Raw genomic sequence first — 18,455 nt, 5'->3', positions numbered from 1 at the left:
GCCCATCAATGAATGGACGGTGGCCATTTAGCGGACACACCCCGGCAAACAATTTCATTTCAAGTAAATAAGCAAATAAGCTAAATGCGTACATGTGTTTTGTTTTCGCGCTCTTTGTTCGTGTTTGCAGAGCCACAAAAAGCGAACCAGCACACGGGTTCGAGTTCCCAAAAAAAGAATTTATGGCCAATCATCAAATAGAACAATGGATGCGAATTTTTTTTCTGACCGGTAAACGTACATTGTACATATTCCCCTTTTTAACTTGCTAATTAGAAAGGCAAGTGAAGCTAAAATAAGAATTACTTGTAGGTTAACAGGGAAAGGAAATCAAACAAGACTTGAATATCGAAAAAATTTAAGCTCTTCTTTACAACAACAATTTTAAATATACCTTCTAAAATTAAATAAATATATAATCCAGAATAATTTTAGCCTTACTGAAAATTCTTTTAGAAGATGGGATAAATTCACTTTTTATTTCTTTTACCAAAAAAAAACTCTGTGTGTGGAAAATGCAATCGAAATTGGGGGAAGACCTCCCATGAACTCGCGACGCGTCACCCACACGGCGGTAAAGAGCCGTCCTTATGGGCCAGGAGTACCGTTAGCGTTGCACAATTGAAATGCAGAAATAAAAGTTCACAAAAAAATAAAACAAAAAAAAAAGGAGAAGAAAAGTGCAGCCGAGTTTGGGCCTGGTTTTTCGCTGAACTGACTTCGGCCTGAACTGGCGGCCTGCCAATCGGCCCAAAACGATCAATTGGCAGAGAGACCCCCATAAAATGTTGCCAACTGTCCCTGTCCGCTGACTGACTCTCGTTTGCAGCCGCTGATTTACGAGCTCGCCACGGGCCGTTGTGTAACGCATGCGATTCAGAATTCTTAAATGCCAAGCCATTTTTGACCAGCAGAAGTGGAGTCAGTCAAAGAGACCCAGACCCCTGTAGCTGTTGGTTTTCATTTTGTATTTGTTTTTGTATTGCCGGATTGCTGTACTGCTGTACGGCTGTCGCCAAGTCGCGACTCGCGACGGTGGCGGCGACATTTTAATCAAAAAACTCAATCGAACGCACGCATGCGCAATAAAAACAAAAATCAAATCAAACCCATAAAATCAAGAAACCGTTTCACTTACCCACCAGAAAAGAGGAGAAATAAATACATATAAACGTAAATAGATATAGACAGATGCCGGCCGGTTAGCGGGGTTCTTCCGTTTGACCAAAGTTCACATAACCTTAGCCCCTATGCGAATTTCGATTCGATTCGCTGGGAATTTATTAATATTTATGTGGGTTAGAGAGTTTTGGAAATTTACTAGGACTGAGAACGGATCTTGCATTTGTGGGAAAGGATCTTAAAGTTATTGGGTTACCCAAGAAAATATATACTTGTTGAGTTATTATTACAAATCCCCTACTTTGACATTTAATAAATAAACCCAAAATTAGTCATGGCTGTCCGTATAAGGTACAAATATCAAGCTGATTGCGATGACCCATTTTCAGCCTTAGCAGCGACATAAATTTAAAGGCGTGACTCTACGGCTCCATAATAGAACCCCACTGAAGATAAATAATGCAAACCACTCGGGAAATGGTTGAGCGCGGTGTGAGCAATAAATTCGTGTATGTAAATAATTGCCGGCAATTTTTTTGCGCCCGTACGAAATTAATTAAAACATTCGCGCAGGCAAACACATGCCAAATAAAAATGGAGTTAAGTCCACACATGTGCGGGGCATATTGCAAAATTTATGACAATTTAAATGGCACACATTTGGTGGACAATTCGCGGCGATTAGCGCAGAAATTCTCGCGCATTCGGCTTAAGCCGCATGTGTCTATTTGGCCGCCTGGACGGGAGGCTTTTCCTTTTCGTTGGGAAACTTTGTTCGGGGTGCGCCGGCCGCACAATGACAGCTCTATGGGCAGAAATATTGCCGAGATTAACCAAGCTTATAATCTTTCATGTGCTTCTTTTTTCACTTGCAGAGCAACAGCAGGCGACGCGGCAACATGACAAAGTCAAGAAGTTGACTAAAATGCAGTGCAATAGCAATACAAATCAAAACAACATGACAGGAGAAGATGTGAAAAGTGCAATTAGCAGCAGCAGCAACAACAGCCAACAGCAGCAACATCAAACGCTTATCAACGGCCAGGCAGCGACTGTGCCGGGAGCAACAGGCGGAGTTGCATCTACGGCAGCAGCAGCAACATCAGGCAGCACGTCAGCAATCGCCGCTGACACGACGCGCTACAAATCGGGATTAAGTGATGTGGCGGCCAACGGAGACGTTGATGGTCTTGCTCTTGGTCGGCCAACTCCATCTGCTGTTGCTGCTGCCGCCGCTCCGAGCGTTTTTAGCACCGGTTGTGCAACCATGCCGCGAACTCGCCAATACGGAAGCAATGTTGCTGCTGCAGCGGCGACAGGAGCAACAGCAACGGCAGCAGGAGCAACGCCGGCCAGCAGCAGCATGACAGCTGATAAGAAATTCTTGAGCCAGGCGGCGCCCGTTCAGGGGCATCATCATCATAAGCTGCAATTTGCCGATAAGGCCGAGTCCGAATTGGCCGCACTGGACAACCTGGACCTGGCTCACAGCCTCGATTTATTGGACGTCGATGGCGAGGATCCGTACGGCGCTCTACAGGAATATTTGGAGCGTGTCAAGGTGAGTGTCTCTGTTTTGTCTGGGAAATGCAGAGCTTCCTGCGTTCCCATGTTGCGAAATTTTCACATTAAATTGTGGGATACTTGTTGGGTGCGGGAGTGAGGTTGGCGGGCTCCACTTGCCTCCATCTGTTGAATGACATTATTCAATTTCAGGCTTTTTCACATGATACTAACCGACAATTTGTGTCCTCATCAACCAAACGCACTCATAAATGCACTGAGAAAAGCAATTTAGAAATTCGCAATCTTATGGGAATTGTTTATTGTTAATTTTAGGGGCATGTTAATGTACTAAAGTACAATTTTGATAGTAGAGATAGATAGTAGTAGGTAGATAGTAGTACTTTGTAAATACATTTTAACTCATCTTGTTATATTTGTTGTTCTAAACTTGTAGAACTAACAACACAGATGTATTGTAAAAATGTCTTTATATATATTTTTTGTAAGCTCTACATTTTCTGAATGAAATTCAATACAAGTTCTGGATTCTTGTCAATTTCTCTCCGTGTAATCACACAATTGCCTAGTGCCAGTCTTTCATTCAGCGCCCCCCGCCCCCTCTTCTGCTGTCAACACGGCGTGATTTTGCAAATGATTATTTTGCGTGACAGAAAAATGTGTTAAGGCAAACTCACACACTGCCGTAATATGTAACGCATACGCCGCGTTGCACGCCCAACTTTTCGTTGCCGCTTTGGCTGTCGTTTGGGCTGTCGTCAGCGGTCGTGTACATAAAATTTTATGTTTCTGTACCGGAAAGCGCAATATTACACATACACATCAACGATGACGGCAACGTCAACGGCCGAGGCTTAAGTTTTCTTTTATTTTTTCCTCCTCGCCTTTTTCCTTCGTTTTGTCTTTTTTTATAACTGTTTCGCATGAATTTTCCCCATGGCTGCAAGATTTTGTTGTTATTATTATGTTTATTAGCCGCTCATGGCGGAAACATAAACGCACGCACGCGCTTTTTCTCTTTCGTTCTTCTGGTCAATATTTCAATTAAAGTTTAGACCAGGAATAGGTTTAAAAAATATGAATCCTTCTTGATTTATATTATTTTATTGGTTTTACCTGTTAAGCTTTTTATCAGCTGACATAAATAGGCCTTCTTATTTCTTAATTAAGCGAAGCTCTCACAAATCGCCACGAAGTTTATAGGTTTTTTATTAGTGTCATATTCAGAGCAAGGCGTTACCTGTAGTTTATATGGCATTTATTTTAGCCATTAGGGTTCTCGGGATAACTATGAAATAAAATTCTCCATTGCGTGCGCTAAGCTCTGGATAAAATAAACTTCGCGACTAAAGTGCTTTTGCGCCGTTTCTGCCAAATGAAGCACCCACAAATCGCGCACAAAACGCCGGCGATTTAACGGCGTTTTTTACCGCGCCAAATCAGAGCAAGGCGTCTTTTATCGCCGCTGATCAACTGGGATGGCTTTATGGCGGAAAACGGAGCACGCCATTCGCCATATGCTGCATTTTATAATCAGTGTCATCACCTCAACACCCATCGAGTGCCGGCCACGCCCCCATCGCCCCTTTTCCATTTCTTTGGAGCCGTCAACCAAACTAAGCCAAAAACCTAGTTTGGCTTAGTTTTTCTTCGGACTGGCGTGGGCTGTCGGCTTATGGCCTTACACCGCGGTTATTAACGCCTTTTTACACATTCTCCTCTCCTTTCCACCTCCGAATACAACTAATTTTTTGGCTAAATTGAAATTATTAGCCGGCAACTGTGCCTAATGATGACAAAATGTGTCACAGCGCTGCCCACGCAGGCCGAAAAGCTTTCTTTCCGAGGCAAAAAGGCGGCGGATGGGGGCAACGTCTGCTTTGTGCACATTTATTATGACAAATAGTGCAGCGTTTTGGCTGGAAATTGCCGTTACACGCTAAGACTGCTAAGACGCTTGTTGTTGGCGTGGCCTTAGGCTTAATTTGAATACACAGAGGCAAAAAGGCAGATAGGTGGAAATAATTTTGGAATTGAATATTATAATTTTTTGAAACACCCAATCCTAAAAATATATTCTTCCAAAATGTTTAACTTTATTATTATTTTCAGAATACAAAATACCAATTTATTACCTCTTTAATTATTTCAATCATACTTTTAAAGAAAAATGTAATAAAAATCTACACAATTGAATCGCAAGTAAAACTAGACATCAATTTTTAATATAAACATCTATCATTCACACAACAACATAAAACACGCTGAGATCAAATCGATATGCGCATGATACATTTTTGGTATACGCATATCGTTATTACCGTGCAACGATACTTCTTTCTTTCGGAGATTGTCTAAGAATAACTAATTTTCTCAATTCAAAATAAAGCGGAAGTGTTCTTTACATTTCGAGCATATCAAGTCAAATATCACATTACATCAAATCGATCATAGTTACATTTCTAGTTTTTTTTTGGGTGTTTAAATATTTATATTTTCCAAGTGTAGTTATGAAATGCGTTAGTGGAGGCGGTAATCACCGCCTGACCCATTTAAGACGCACCGAATCGAAACGAAACGAAGCGAATCCATGACAGGCGATGGCAACTCGTTTTCCACGACGCGCTTCCTGCATCAATTAGCGCTGGCTTTTGCGCAGATTTTCCATAATTTTACATGGACAAGCTGGCTGGCTGCCTGGATGGCTGACTAGCTGACTTGCTGACTGGCTGAGGCAGAGTTTTCCCGTTTAAGCAGCCATTAATTGGCGCTCGTCAACATCGACTATGGCTAAGTAAGCTTAATGCATCAATCAAGCTTTCAGCATGACAACGTGTATAAATATTGCCTTTCTGCCATTCGAAAATCTGATAAATCAGGCGCACAGTTTGCGTGTGTTCTCAAATGATTTTAATTATAGATATTGACAAAGTGGCGATGGGAAATTGAGACGTAAGGCTGCTGCTGCGCCCAGGGATTGTTTTTAATTTTTTTGTTTTTCGGCTTTAGTTTTTTAATTTTTTTTCTGGTCTGGTCTGGCCTGGCTGGTTCGATGAACCCACAAAAAGTATCTGCTTTAGCCAATTATGCGAATGCTGTTAATGAATGTGGGCGACGACTTGCCTTTGGTTTATCTATATGGCTTTATGCAATGGGGCTCTGTCACTTGGCGAATGCGACTGCAAATGCGACGGCGCAGCTGCCTAGAGAAAGTTGTCTTTGCCCAATTTGCAAATGACGTTTTTTGTCAACGTCAAACGGCGAACGGGCCAAAACAAATGGCAATAAAAGGCAGCGCCTGCCTGCACGTTACTATTTTTGTCAACCAGGAGTTGATCTGGCAAAAACAATGAAAATCCCACAGGCCCGATGATGCTGATGCTGTTGCCGATGCCAAATGGAGTCAGAAGTTGGCAAGCAAAAAATTAAAACAAAAACCATGGGAGAAGCTGAGAAGCTGGGGCTGCGAAACGAAAGTGAAGCCGAGACTTCTACCATTTCACCGGCAGCAATCATAATTGCAGACAGCAATTAAGCCGCTGTCACAGGCTGCCAGCTACTCATGCTGATCGCGTTACAATTGCAATGTGGCAGAGTTTCAATGTTGCCATGTTGCAGCATTGCATGTTGCCAGTTGTCAAGTTCGGCTCGCTGACAATGCGTTGATATTTTCCGACAAGCAAATCAGCAGCCACCAAAACCGAAAAAAAGAAAGAAAAAAATTGCAAAAGGCCTTGCCACAAAAATTGAGCCAATTTGCTGATGCCAATTCGAAGCTCACAACTGGGAATCGCTTTCTTTTCCTCTAGCCGCTTGCCAAAAGTGACACAAAGTAGCCTGCTGCTCGGTCTTAGGGGTTTTGAAAGCCAATGGAATTTGATTTGTTCAATCCTTACTCATCTGACACATCTGGCTCAATGATTTGTGCGGTGCAATGACCAATTGCATAAGTTTTTGCGAGTACTTGTATTAAATATACAAAAATAAGATAAACAAATATTTAAAGTATTTCATAAATAATTTTAAACGATTTTTTTACAAATTCGTAAACTACTAAATTTTTGCTACCTACACATAAATAAGTATAGCATTTAAAAATTTTTGTTTTGAGTTGTGTAAGAATGCGAGTGCTTCTGTGGGATTTCTTCCGAAGCTGTCACAGCTGTTTAGCACTAAGCTTACCTAACTCAAACTCTGCCCTCCAATAAACCCGTACCTCTACCTCCACCTCTGTCTCTAAAAAGCTGCACGTGAGTTGACCACTTCAAGTGTCATTGCCCAGCCGAGAGTTGAACGCAAAGAAAATGTATAGTATTTGTGGTCCGGGCTGCTTGCATTCTTCTAAACAAACATAGGTCCACAAATATATTCACATATATGCATATACACACTCCATGTGAAGTGCCATTGAAATTATAATGATCTTCAGGGGATTTTGGACCGATCGCTCGGACGTCAGGCTACCAAAAAAAACCTTAAAACAAAAAATGAAACAGGCCAAAACGAGATGGAGATGGAAGAGCATATGGGTATTATTTAACCAATTTGTTGTTGCCCGCTTTTGGATCTGGCTATGACCTTCAATGGTCATTTGTTCAGAAACAAAGCGAGCTGGTCCGCTGGCTTACCAAAAATATTTTGACGTTGATGTCGATGAGGTCAATGTCAATGTCAGAAATCGGTTGAAGTGGAAAATTTCTGTTTACAGTGGCTCGAAAATTCACTGTATCTCCCTTTTTTCTCTGACTTTGTTTAGGGTTCAGTGCGCTGGGCTAATAAGCTAAACTCGCGTGATTGATGTGCGTTTCGGGGATTACATGGCCCTTGTTGGCCTGACCTTTGCAGTCGCTCAGCAGCTGTTTCGCTGGCCTCAACTGGTTGCCGTTGTTCTACAATATCTGCCTGCATATCTCCGATGTGGCATCAACTGCGTGCCACGCCCGCCTGTCTGCAGCTGTGTTTCTGCCTCGGATTCTGCGGCTCCAACGGAGTCTAGACGCGATGCTCGATGCCCGGCACAATGCTGATTGCATTTAGCGATAAATTAACCAATGAATACAATTAAAATAGGAAATACTCGCACTGCAACAACATCGCCAAGGGCAACGAGGCGAGACCTTCGCAGAGCACACGGCAAAAATCGATATATGTCAACCAAGCTCAGAACTTCTTACTAAAGTAGATTTACGGATAATAATAATAATAGTTAGCAGCTCTAAGCAAGAAATGTACTGCTGATGGGATTCGAAAAAAGAGTTGCAATTCGGAACATTATAGATAATGATATTATAAGTAATATTTCCAGCCACTAAAAGGATCCCGAATCGTCACAATTTTCCCCCAGTGCAGTTCTTGAAAGGCGTCCCCAAGGGCAACGTAGTAGAGCAACCTTCAATTCTCAACGATTCGATTCCATTCGATTTCTCTCAAAATCAATTGCATGCTGTACTTTATTGTGTGCCATATAGTTCTGTCTACATGAGTCGAGGAAAAAGGTGCCCCAAGCCGAAACTGAAAACTGAAAAACCGAAAAGGCCGAAACCAAAACCGAAACCGAAGCTCGCTCGCCGCATTTAAATGTTCAAGATGTCCGAATCAGTGTCCAAATGTGGATTAGCCGGGTGCGATTGCGTTAATTGTGTCTCGTGGGCATCGTTTTGTCCGTCGTGTTCGCCGTGTTTGCCTGGGGTGGGGATGGATCTCCGGAGGCGCTCCTCTCCTGGCCAGGATGATGTTTTCACCTGCTGCTGGCGCATGTTCGGACTGCCAATGAAGCGGACATGGGGCAACAGCAATTGCTGCTGCTGCAGATCGGCTGACATTGATCTTGTCGAGTGCAATCTATTAGCGGGCAGTCGCCAAGAAGCGGCTAAGGCAGCAGCATCCTCCATTGACAGTGATGGCCTGACTGATTGATCGTAACCATTAATTTTATGCGTTGACATTCTTTGCGGCCAGTTGTTGTCGCTGTCATCCGACCATTTTCCACCCGCCACCCGTTCCCGCTCCCCGAATTTCCCGCCACCGAAGGCTGTCAAGTGCCGCTTGCCGCGATTCGGAACGAATGGATCGTCGCTGTTGTAAAGATCCCGGAGCTGCAGCTTCTTGCCCCGGGTGGCGAAGAAGGGATCGTCGTCCACTTGGAAGAGGTTGCGGTGCTTCTTGCCGCGGTGCGGATAGAAAAGGTCGTCATACTTGAACAGATCCTTGACCTTGTCGCGTTTGCCGCGATTCGGGACAAAGGGTTCGTATCGGTTCATCAGGACCTCCAGATCCGGCGAGTTGTGCTTGCGACCTCGGGGTGGAATGAAAGGATCGTTCTCCTTGCTCACATCTTCTGGGAAACAATATAATTGATTTAATTCTTTTGTTAAATTATTCCCATTTAAATAAAAATTTAAAAAAATATCTCGGATCAACTCTCACCTCCAAGTTGATAGCCATCGAAGAGCTTTTCCCTTCTCACCAGCACATATTGAGGTTCGTCCACAATTAGCGGTGGTTCCAGATGACCCGACAGGTTCAGCTTCTTCCACAGGAACATCCCAGGATGATAGTTCTCGGCAGCCCCATCACTCAGATTGCCCAGAGGACGCTGAATGGGGTAGAGGAGCTGCATGGCCCAGTGCAGGAACTTGATGAGATCCTGTTCGCCAGTCAGCAGCATAAAGACTTCATTGTTGCTCTGCTCCTCGTCGTCGACTTCCTCCTCCGAGGAATCCGAGGAGCTCTGAGCCTCAGAGTCGGATTCAGAATCCTGCATTGAACTTAGCTGCAAGTGAAGGCGGGCCAGGGCCTCTTTGTTCCTGGTGGGGAGTAGAGGTTAATAAAGGTTTGCGGTCTCTATACTCTGATTAATGCCCCATCATTTGTTCGCTCTAAGGAGCAGCCGTATTTTCACATTTTTCTTTTTGATGAGCGTGGGCTGCGGCCATGGGTTTCAATTACCGAGTTTCTTGGACGGAGTTTCTCTTTTCAAAAATAACAAAAAACAAAAAAAACAAGAAAGGAAGCTAGCTTCGGCCAGCCGAAGCTTATATACCCTTGCAGATCATTCCTATTAATTAACAAATCGCAAAAATGTTCAATTTTCTAATATTTCTCATTAATTTTCCGATCGTTCCTATGGCAGCTATATGATATAGTCGTCCGATTTTGATTAAATTAAAATTGAAATTCGGAAATATTTAAAAAGAGTCATATCCTAGAGTAGAAGATAATACAATAAAAACCAAAGAAGCTAGAATTTATTTCCTATTTCTTTTCCATTAATTTTCCGATCGTTCCTATGGCAGCTATATGATATAGTAGTCCGATTTTTTAAATAATTAATTCGAAATTCAGAAATATTTAAAAAATAACATCCCCAAAAGTAGAAGGTAATATTTCAAAAAACACCGAAGCTAGAATTTTTTAAAGTTTTTTTTTCCGATTGTTCCTATGGGAGCTATAAGATATAGTTGTCCGATCCGGTCGGCTCCGACATATATACTACCTGCAATAGAAAGAAGACTTTTGGGAAAGTTTCATCCCGATAGCTCAAAAACTGAAAGACTAGTTTGCGTAGAAACAGACAGACGGACAGACGGACAGACGGACAGACGGACAGACGGACAGATGGACAGACGGACAGACGGACAGACGGACAGACGGACAGACGGACATGGCTAGATCGACTCGTCTAGTGATGCTGATCAAGAATATATATACTTTATGGGGTCGGAAACGCCTCCTTCACTGCGTTGCAAACTTCTGACTGAAATCATAATACCCTCTGCAAGGGTATAATAACAGACGACACCAAATTGATAAACTTCTTTTTCCCACTCAAACATATGACCCAGAAACGCCCAAAACCTTCGCTTATCCGAGGCTGTCACGGCTGATCCAATTCAATCAAAAGTCAATTTGAGGCAATTCCACAGAAATTACTGTGTGTAAAATTACAAATTAGCCGAAGAGCAACAATCGAAAGTTATGCGGGCCCGCGGTTAATTAATCAAACATTTAACAAATCAACAAAGGCAAACATAAGCGAACAGAAAATAATAATGATAAAGTCCCAGCCCTGAGATGATTAATTCGATTTTAATAGCAGCGCCCAATAATTTTTCAACACAAGATAATATTGCGCGTAAATTACAAGGCGCAGCGGAAAAAAAGAAATGTTTTAAAACATAAAACAAAAGCTGAGCGAGAAAAAAATATATTTCTCACTCGCCGAAATGAAAAGTGAAACTCGTAATGCAGTTTTCGTTTCGATTTTGTTTCGGGGCAATGAATTTGCTGACAGTTGTTATTTTATAAAATAAATCAACATACGGCGCGGCGGTCTGCAGGCTCTGACTTGAAACAAAACTGCAATCGTTGGTACTGATTTTTTCACGCCCATTAATTGGTTTTGCGTGTTCCCAGTCGACAGCCAAATTGTCGACGATTTGTTGCCGCTCTTGTGGGTTAACCTTTTTTTTTGGCAGAGCCTGGCGCCCTGGAAAGGGTTGGCATTAACCCGCTGAACACCAAGGGCTTTGGGTTAAAGGGTTACGAAAAACGGGATATTCGAAGGATTAAAAAATACAAAAATCAATTACCAATTATATTTTTGTTCATGGTTAAGTTATAAAATGAAAGCGACGCATGCACTGCTTGAATTTCATTATTTGCTTATAACTTTTTAAAGAATTTTCTGATTTGAAAAATTTCTTTTGCTTTTCGATAGGTATTAATAAGGACAAAAATAGCATTTTGACTTTTATAAAATTTTTATACCCTTGCAGAGGGTATTATGATTTCAGTCAGAAGTTTGCAACGCAGTGAAGGAGGCGTTTCCGACCCCATAAAGTATATATATTCTTGATCAGCATCACTAGACGAGTCGATCTAGCCATGTCCGTCTGTCCGTCTGTCCGTCTGTCCGTCTGTCCGTCTGTCCATCTGTCCGTCTGTCCGTCTGTCCGTCTGTCCGTCTGTCCGTCTGTCTGTTTCTACGCAAACTAGTCTTTCAGTTTTTGAGCTATCGGGATGAAACTTTCCCAAAAGTCTTCTTTCTATTGCAGGTAGTATATATGTCGGAGCCGACCGGATCGGACAACTATATCTTATAGCTCCCATAGGAACAATCGGAAAAAAAAACTTTAAAAAATTCTAGCTTCGGTGTTTTTTGAAATATTACCTTCTACTTTTGGGGATGTTATTTTTTAAATATTTCTGAATTTCGAATTAATTATTTAAAAAATCGGACTACTATATCATATAGCTGCCATAGGAACGATCGGAAAATTAATGGAAAAGAAATAGGAAATAAATTCTAGCTTCTTTGGTTTTTATTGTATTATCTTCTACTCTAGGATATGACTCTTTTTAAATATTTCCGAATTTCAATTTTAATTTAATCAAAATCGGACGACTATATCATATAGCTGCCATAGGAACGATCGGAAAATTAATGAGAAATATTAGAAAATTGAACATTTTTGCGATTTGTTAATTAATAGGAATGATCTGCAAGGGTATATAAGCTTCGGCTGGCCGAAGCTAGCTTCCTTTCTTGTTAAAGATGTGTTCGCCAGACACACGAATAAATCTACACTTTTTTTCCTGGAAATAGAGGGTTAAAGCCGCACTTTAGCTGCCAAATTGGTTTGCATGTGAGGCGGAAGCGAGGAGCTCAACTTTCTCGACTTTCCTTCTGTGCAGCCTTGAACCTGCCGGCCAATCTCTGGCCCCCACCTTGCCACCCACATCCACATCCTGGTAGACTACTTACCTGGCCGCCAGCATGGTGCGATAGTACTCCTGCGGACATTTGGTGGATGCTCCGGATCGACCCTGGCAACGATTGCCCCAATACCGGTGAGGGGGCGTGGCCCGATAGTGGTTGGGCGATAGTCCCATTCCCATTCCCATCCCCATGCCGAGTCCCATTCCCATTGCAATTTCCTGCGGCGCTGATTGCCTGGCCCCTAAATCATCTGCGTTTCGATTAAAATCCTCAGACTGCTGCGGTGCCGGCTGCTCCACATCGGGAAGGCTGAATTTTCCTGAATCCATTGCTCCGTTGCCGTTGTGCAGCATATCGCGCAGTGCATCGGCGGGGCTGTCAAACAGGACGCGTGCATCCTTTTTCTGCTGATGCTGCTGCTGCTGCTGCTGCTGCCGTTGGTGGCTCAAGGCCGCCTTCGTTGCCGTGGCGATAAGCGATGGTGGCAAAGATAGGACCACATTGCCATGGCCATGGCCACCACCGCAATAAATCGCCAGGCAGACGCTGAGCCAGGCCAACGTGAGTCTCATGCTGTCTGCCGCTTGGATCGCCTTGGCTTTGGTCGCGACTCGGACTCAGAAACTCCAGTCTCGAAGTTGTTCCAATTTTTATTTCACTCCTGCCTCGTCGGCCACTTTGAAGAAGCCAAGTTAGCCAAGTTAGCCAGTTAGCCAGTTAGCCAGTCAGCCAGCCAGCCAGCGGCATCCGCTGCGTTTCGGCTCTTAGAAAAAACGGAGAGACCGAAACTGAACTGAAACTGAAAGTTGCTGGCCAGCGGTCCAGCTTTTTATAGCCCGAGATGCGGCCAAAGGAGCGGCCCGCGGAGTTTTGGGAATACGCCTGCTGGTCGCGGACGAAAGACCCTTTGTCACATATGAGAACACTTGGAAAAATAGGCTATGAAAAGGGACTTTCTCGAAGTAAAATAACAAATTCAGAATTAGAACTTGACATTTGTAGAAGCTCTTTTATTATAAAAGCATAATATTATAATTAAATATTTATTAAACATTTTTTGAACTAACCCTAAAGCTCAAAATTTCTAGTTTCAAGAGAAATAGGGAGTGACCCATAAGATTTTATATTTAATTTATCAAAAGAATCAAATGTTTGGAATGTCCAATGTCATATAAAATATTCTTACTAATTCTTACTAACTAATGTAGAACATTAGCCATTTTTTCCGGCAGTGATTGTTTGATTCCACAGGCAATGCCAATTGTTTGTCCAGCGCATCGTGGCATGAAATTAATAAAAAGAAATTGCATTGTATGACGACGAACTGGGAATTATGGTGGCCCACTTGAGATGGCCCGAAGCAAACTCTCATACGTCATGGGTTCAGTTTGAAAATAGCAAATCAGTGGGCCAAATTCGATTGGAGTCCGACATTGTTTGCCCAACCTGTGACCCGAGAGCCGCCCTCGCAAATTAGTTAGCCAAGATCTCACACTACCTGAGAGGCCCCAGTGATAAAATCATAGAGTTCGCGGCTTTCTTTGTAGCCCCCAGAAGCAATAGACTACCTCTGAGAATTTATTGCCTGCTAATGTTCGATCGCATTTATCTGAGAGCTGCCCTTCTGGCAGAGCAGCAGCCACAAAAAAGAAGAAAAACGAGAACAAGGGCCCGCAAACAAAAACACAATTGTTGAGTAATGAGCACTGCACGTTATTAATGTCACTGGGGAATCGGGAGGAGGGGCTCAAGAAGGTCTCGAGGGCTACGAGAAGGGTTTCCGAGGACCCAGACCAGTTCTGGGTCTTGGGCCACGATTTTTAATTAAGTAATTCGCTGACTTTGTTAGCCCTGTGGGCTCCATCTGTCTCAGATCTTCCCTGGCGACTATTCGGAGTTCGGGGTTCTCTTCCCGTGTCTTAACTTCTTTTTTGTGGCTCTTTTTGGCTGTGTTTAATCTGGCTAACAAATTGCTTCATTTCAATTTATTTGCATTCGAGTCGTGTTTCTGTTTCTGTTTCTGTTGCGCTGGGAGTTCGTGGCTGCAGTTTTCTGTTCCGATCCGAGTGTGGAAAACCTTTCTGCCTCCGCGGTCGTGTTCTAATTTATTTGTCTTTGATTGTGCCCATGTCTCTCCGGGTTGTCTTGGTCGTGTCCTGGGCTTTCTTTTTGTCCCTGTTTGCGGGGCAAATTAAGCAGGCATACATCATAGTCGGGGGCCATTAGAAGAAGCTCTTTGCGGCTGGGAATGTGGCGCTCTGGGCGCGATTAATAGACCATTGCCTTGATATATGTGCGCAATTAGAGCGCTAATCAAAACCTAATCTCCACCGCACTGCGCAATTTATGGGTCCTCTATGCATGGTAAGAGAATTAACAACGAATGGGGATGGGAGCTTAATAGGTGAATGCAAATTTGTTAGTTTTTTATTTGGCAGCAGTATTCAAAGTACCTATAACTTCGTAATTTATTCATCTATTTTGCTAAGGACTAATTAAATATTTAATAATTTAATCATATGAAAACCATAGTTTCTCCCAGTGCAACCGACTAACAACTGCCATTCTAATTGCAGCGGGAAATCAACGAGGTCTTCGAGCTCCGCAAGGTCCAGCGTTTGGAGCAGCAGCTCCGCGAGCAACTGGAGGAGCGGCTTTCGCAGTCAGGAGTCCAGCAGCTTGATGAATTGTCTCGTTCCACGGAATCAGATAGCGGCTTTGACAGCAGCAGCACCACAGCCACGTCGGGCACCCCAGCAGCAGCAGCAGCCGGATCAGTGGCAGCTGGAGCAGCCAGAGCAGCCTCATCGGGCCAACCAGTGACAACTAAACTAAGGGCCCTGCCTCCGCCGCCCCTTAGTCCCACCAAGGCCGCCATGAAGTCCCCACCCACTCCACCTGTCCACTCGGACGATGTTAACATTTGGGCCTGCAAGTTCCTACGTGATCTGGACAGCCTGATGGCCGCCGGCGATAAGCTGCCCCCGCAACTGGCGGCCCTGGCCGAAGGATCCGGTTCCGGTTCGGCCAGCAGCTCGCCCACCTCCCGGACGGCGCCCATCCTCCTGTCCGCGGCTGCCTCGGCGGCCATCCAGAGTCGCTACGGCAAGGGCTCATCCATCACGGAACAGCAGCAGAACGGACTCGTCTTGAAACCAGAGAAACACGTGAGTAAACAGGAAACTATAAACCATAAAAATAAAGTATAGGTATTATAGATATAGGTATTACAATTACAATAAATATTTATGAATGAAAAAATGGTTTTTGTATGCCTTATTGCCAACTAAATAATCCAAAACTATGCCAAGAATTTTAAAATCCACCATCCTTAGCAAACACAAATAACTAATTGTTACCCAAGTTCAAGTCAGACTTTTTTTTTGAAATTACCAATTTTTAAATAAAAACTTGATTTATTAAATTTAAAATATTTATTTCTGCTTAAAGAATAATTTTTGAAATATATTTATATTGATGGACGACTCAGTACACAAATTTAATTTTTACTTCGACCAAAAAATTCAAATTGCCATTTAGGTTAGCACACATTCTTTAAGAAGGTTAAACCCCTAGTGTGTGCATATGTTCTGCAGCTTAGGCTGAGATTTCCTAATCTCACATCTCTGAAATTCCCGTGTAATCTCCGGCTGCTTCAATTTCGACATGCGAGCGAACAAACAGCGAAGCATATTTTATGAATGTGGGTTAGATAAAATGCGCTCAAGACAAAGGCCTTTAATCTGAATCACAACAATGTTGTCAACACACACAGGCGGCAACCCAAAATTTGGGGGCCCACACACACAGTTTGCCCCCAAAAAAAGAGAAGAAGCCTCACCCCCAAGCATTCGGTGAGCAAGGAATGTTCTTTCAAGAACTGCCATATGTTCTATCCATCCATCCATCCGTCCATTCGCATTCGCCGGATGCGCAACTGAAGCGCGTGAAATTTATGGGCTACAGAAAAGGGGAGTTGGAGATGGGCGGCCAGAGGAAACTGGGGGCAGGGCACTGAATTGGTCCGTTGATAGACAGTCGTCACTCGGTGGCTGGCACTTGGACGAGTTAAACTTTGAACTGTTTGAATAAGACAGAGCCCCGACTTTTATGGAAGTTGCATTTTTCGGGGGCTTCTTCGCATCGCCATAAAATGTGTAATAAAATACTCTAATTAGTGCAGTTCTTCAGCCCTAGATTGAAAGACAATTAGGGATTGATTGCCGGGCATGGAGTCGTAAAAGATTTTCTAATTGCAATCAGTGTGCTGCTGAGGAAAGGCTAAAGTTCAGGGAGATGCTAGAAAGTTTAGCTCTTTGATAGCTGAAAATTAAGTGACGATAGCAATATATTTACTCAGTTTTATTTAATTTAGAATATTGTAATTTATCCATGGATACCATGTAGCTTTTTCTCCGAGTGCTTTATCTCAAGAAAAGTGGCTGCAATCTTTGGCCAGCTCGCTGACCCACTTTTTGCAGTCGTGGCCCATAAACCATAGGCACCGAAACGGACTAACCAACTTGTTAGCTGTCACTGGCTTATCAACCCGAATATATCTAATTAAAACATTTATAAGCCAAAACGGCTCATAAACGGCACTGGGCTTGCGGTCTCCCCGGTTGCATATGGTTAGCATACATTGCGCTCACCTCTCGGGTCTCCGATTATCGGGGGAAAAACCTCAAAAAGGCAGCAGCCGACTTGCTGCAACAAGACAAATATTAATTTTCAAAACGCGTGCCATGCCAGTGGAAAAACACGACATCAACACCGAAAACGAAAACCGAAAACCCACAAAAAACCCGGTGAGTGGATTGGGTTGGGTTGGGGGTTGGGAAGGGCTCCTCCATTGTTCATGGCGTGGCTGTTGACAAGTCGCAATCTTTGCCACCAATCGATATTAGCTTCAGTTGCAGCATTTGGCCCATTTCCTTTTCACTCGTTCTATTTGCAAAATGAAAGGCGACAGGAAATAACTTTGCCCGTCATAATATTAGAGCTCAATTAGAAATATATATTTACCTTTAGGAAATAATAAAATATTTTTCAAAAATTTTTGTTATGAATTTAAAGGCCCATCTTTAATGATTTAAAAATATTTATATATTTGAGAGGAAAGATGACATATTTCTGCAACCGGAACTGTTTTCTTTGGCATCCGACTGCAAAATAGTTTTCGAATTTTTTGGGTGCTGTCAGGGGAAAAGTGCCGTTCCCTGGAGCTGTCATATTTTGCCTTAATCGCTTCGGTAAAAGTGCCAATTAAAAGCGCTTAAGCCCCGCTGCACTAATTAAGGCAAAGAATGTGGTCGACTTGGCAAGCTGAGCGATACACTCTTACTCATTCGGTCAATCAGTCAGTGAGACAGTGGGACTGAGGGCCATGATTTATGAGCTACCGACGGCAGCATAAATCAAAGGCAACATCGGCCTTTTGTATCGAGGGCACAAGTGCGTGCCCGGTTTGCCAAAAATCGACTGGACAAACTGTCAATGAAAGTAAAAGAGCAGTAGAAGCTGCAGTTTCTCGCTTTTTTCTTCAGCTTTTTCCGCTTTTCGTTTCGTTTGGTTCGGTTTGGATTGGTTTCGCTCGAAAGGCGCAGGAGTGGAGTGAACTGGGTCAACATGCCGCCCTGCAGCGAGATCAGAAAAGCCAGAGACCTCTGAGCAGCAGAACAGCAGAACACTTCACTTCACTTTTTTGCCGGGCCTGTCAACACGGCAGCAGACCGAGCGGAACCCAAAACGCCCCAATTTAGTTGGCTGCAATGTTTATGAGGTTCGGGAATGGGGCTGGGGATCGGGGCCCAGTGTTTCTCCCTGCGAAAGTGAATCTTGTGCAGCATGTTGCATGCGTGTGGCAGGGGGGCATCATCGTCCGACGCAATGCGCTTAATGATGATGAACCATGCAGATGCAGCAGATGTGGAAGATGCAGAAGATGTCGGGCAACACTCAAGAAAATTAGGTGAGGGAAATTAGATTTTTAAATAAATAAAGAACTGGAATATTTAATGGGATATTAGAAATGGGTATTGTCAAAGTAGAGTTATTAAAAAATATATTTATTAACTTATGAAAAGTA

At 43.3% G+C, this 18,455-nt stretch overlaps 2 protein-coding genes across 5 annotated transcripts in view; one reads left to right on the top strand and one right to left on the bottom strand.

The window, feature by feature from the left end:
• Positions 1-18,455, top strand: part of cv-c (crossveinless c) — a 96,535-nt gene that overhangs the window by 54,341 nt on the left and 23,739 nt on the right. For all 4 annotated transcript variants that reach the window (XM_017147009.3, XM_017147008.3, XM_070216730.1 and 1 more), the window contains 2 exons: positions 1,998-2,683; positions 14,944-15,534. In XM_017147009.3, coding sequence (XP_017002498.2) covers positions 1,998-2,683; positions 14,944-15,534 — 1,277 coding nt within the window. The remainder of the gene's footprint in view (positions 1-1,997; positions 2,684-14,943; positions 15,535-18,455) is intronic.
• natalisin lies at positions 8,116-12,943 on the bottom strand. The gene is made up of 3 exons (XM_017147012.3): positions 12,413-12,943; positions 9,073-9,452; positions 8,116-8,983 (listed from the first exon to the last, which is right to left on the bottom strand). Exons 1-3 carry the CDS (start codon positions 12,937-12,939, stop codon positions 8,220-8,222), a joined length of 1,671 nt encoding a protein of 556 aa, XP_017002501.2. The 5' UTR covers positions 12,940-12,943; the 3' UTR covers positions 8,116-8,219.

This window comes from Drosophila takahashii, chromosome 3R (genome assembly GCF_030179915.1).
Source record: "Drosophila takahashii strain IR98-3 E-12201 chromosome 3R, DtakHiC1v2, whole genome shotgun sequence".
NCBI lineage: Eukaryota > Metazoa > Arthropoda > Insecta > Diptera > Drosophilidae > Drosophila > Drosophila takahashii.
This window is presented reverse-complemented; position numbering and strand designations above follow the sequence as displayed.

Coding starts and splice junctions, on each gene's coding strand:
- natalisin (XM_017147012.3), bottom strand. CDS start 12,939: ATGAGACTCACGTTGGCCTGGCTCAGCGTCTGCCTGGCGATTTATTGC. Junction 9,453..12,412: donor CGCACCATGCTGGCGGCCAG/GTAAGTAGTCTA, acceptor ACTCCCCACCAG/GAACAAAGAGGCCCTGGCCC. Junction 8,984..9,072: donor CGATGGCTATCAACTTGGAG/GTGAGAGTTGAT, acceptor ATTGTTTCCCAG/AAGATGTGAGCAAGGAGAAC.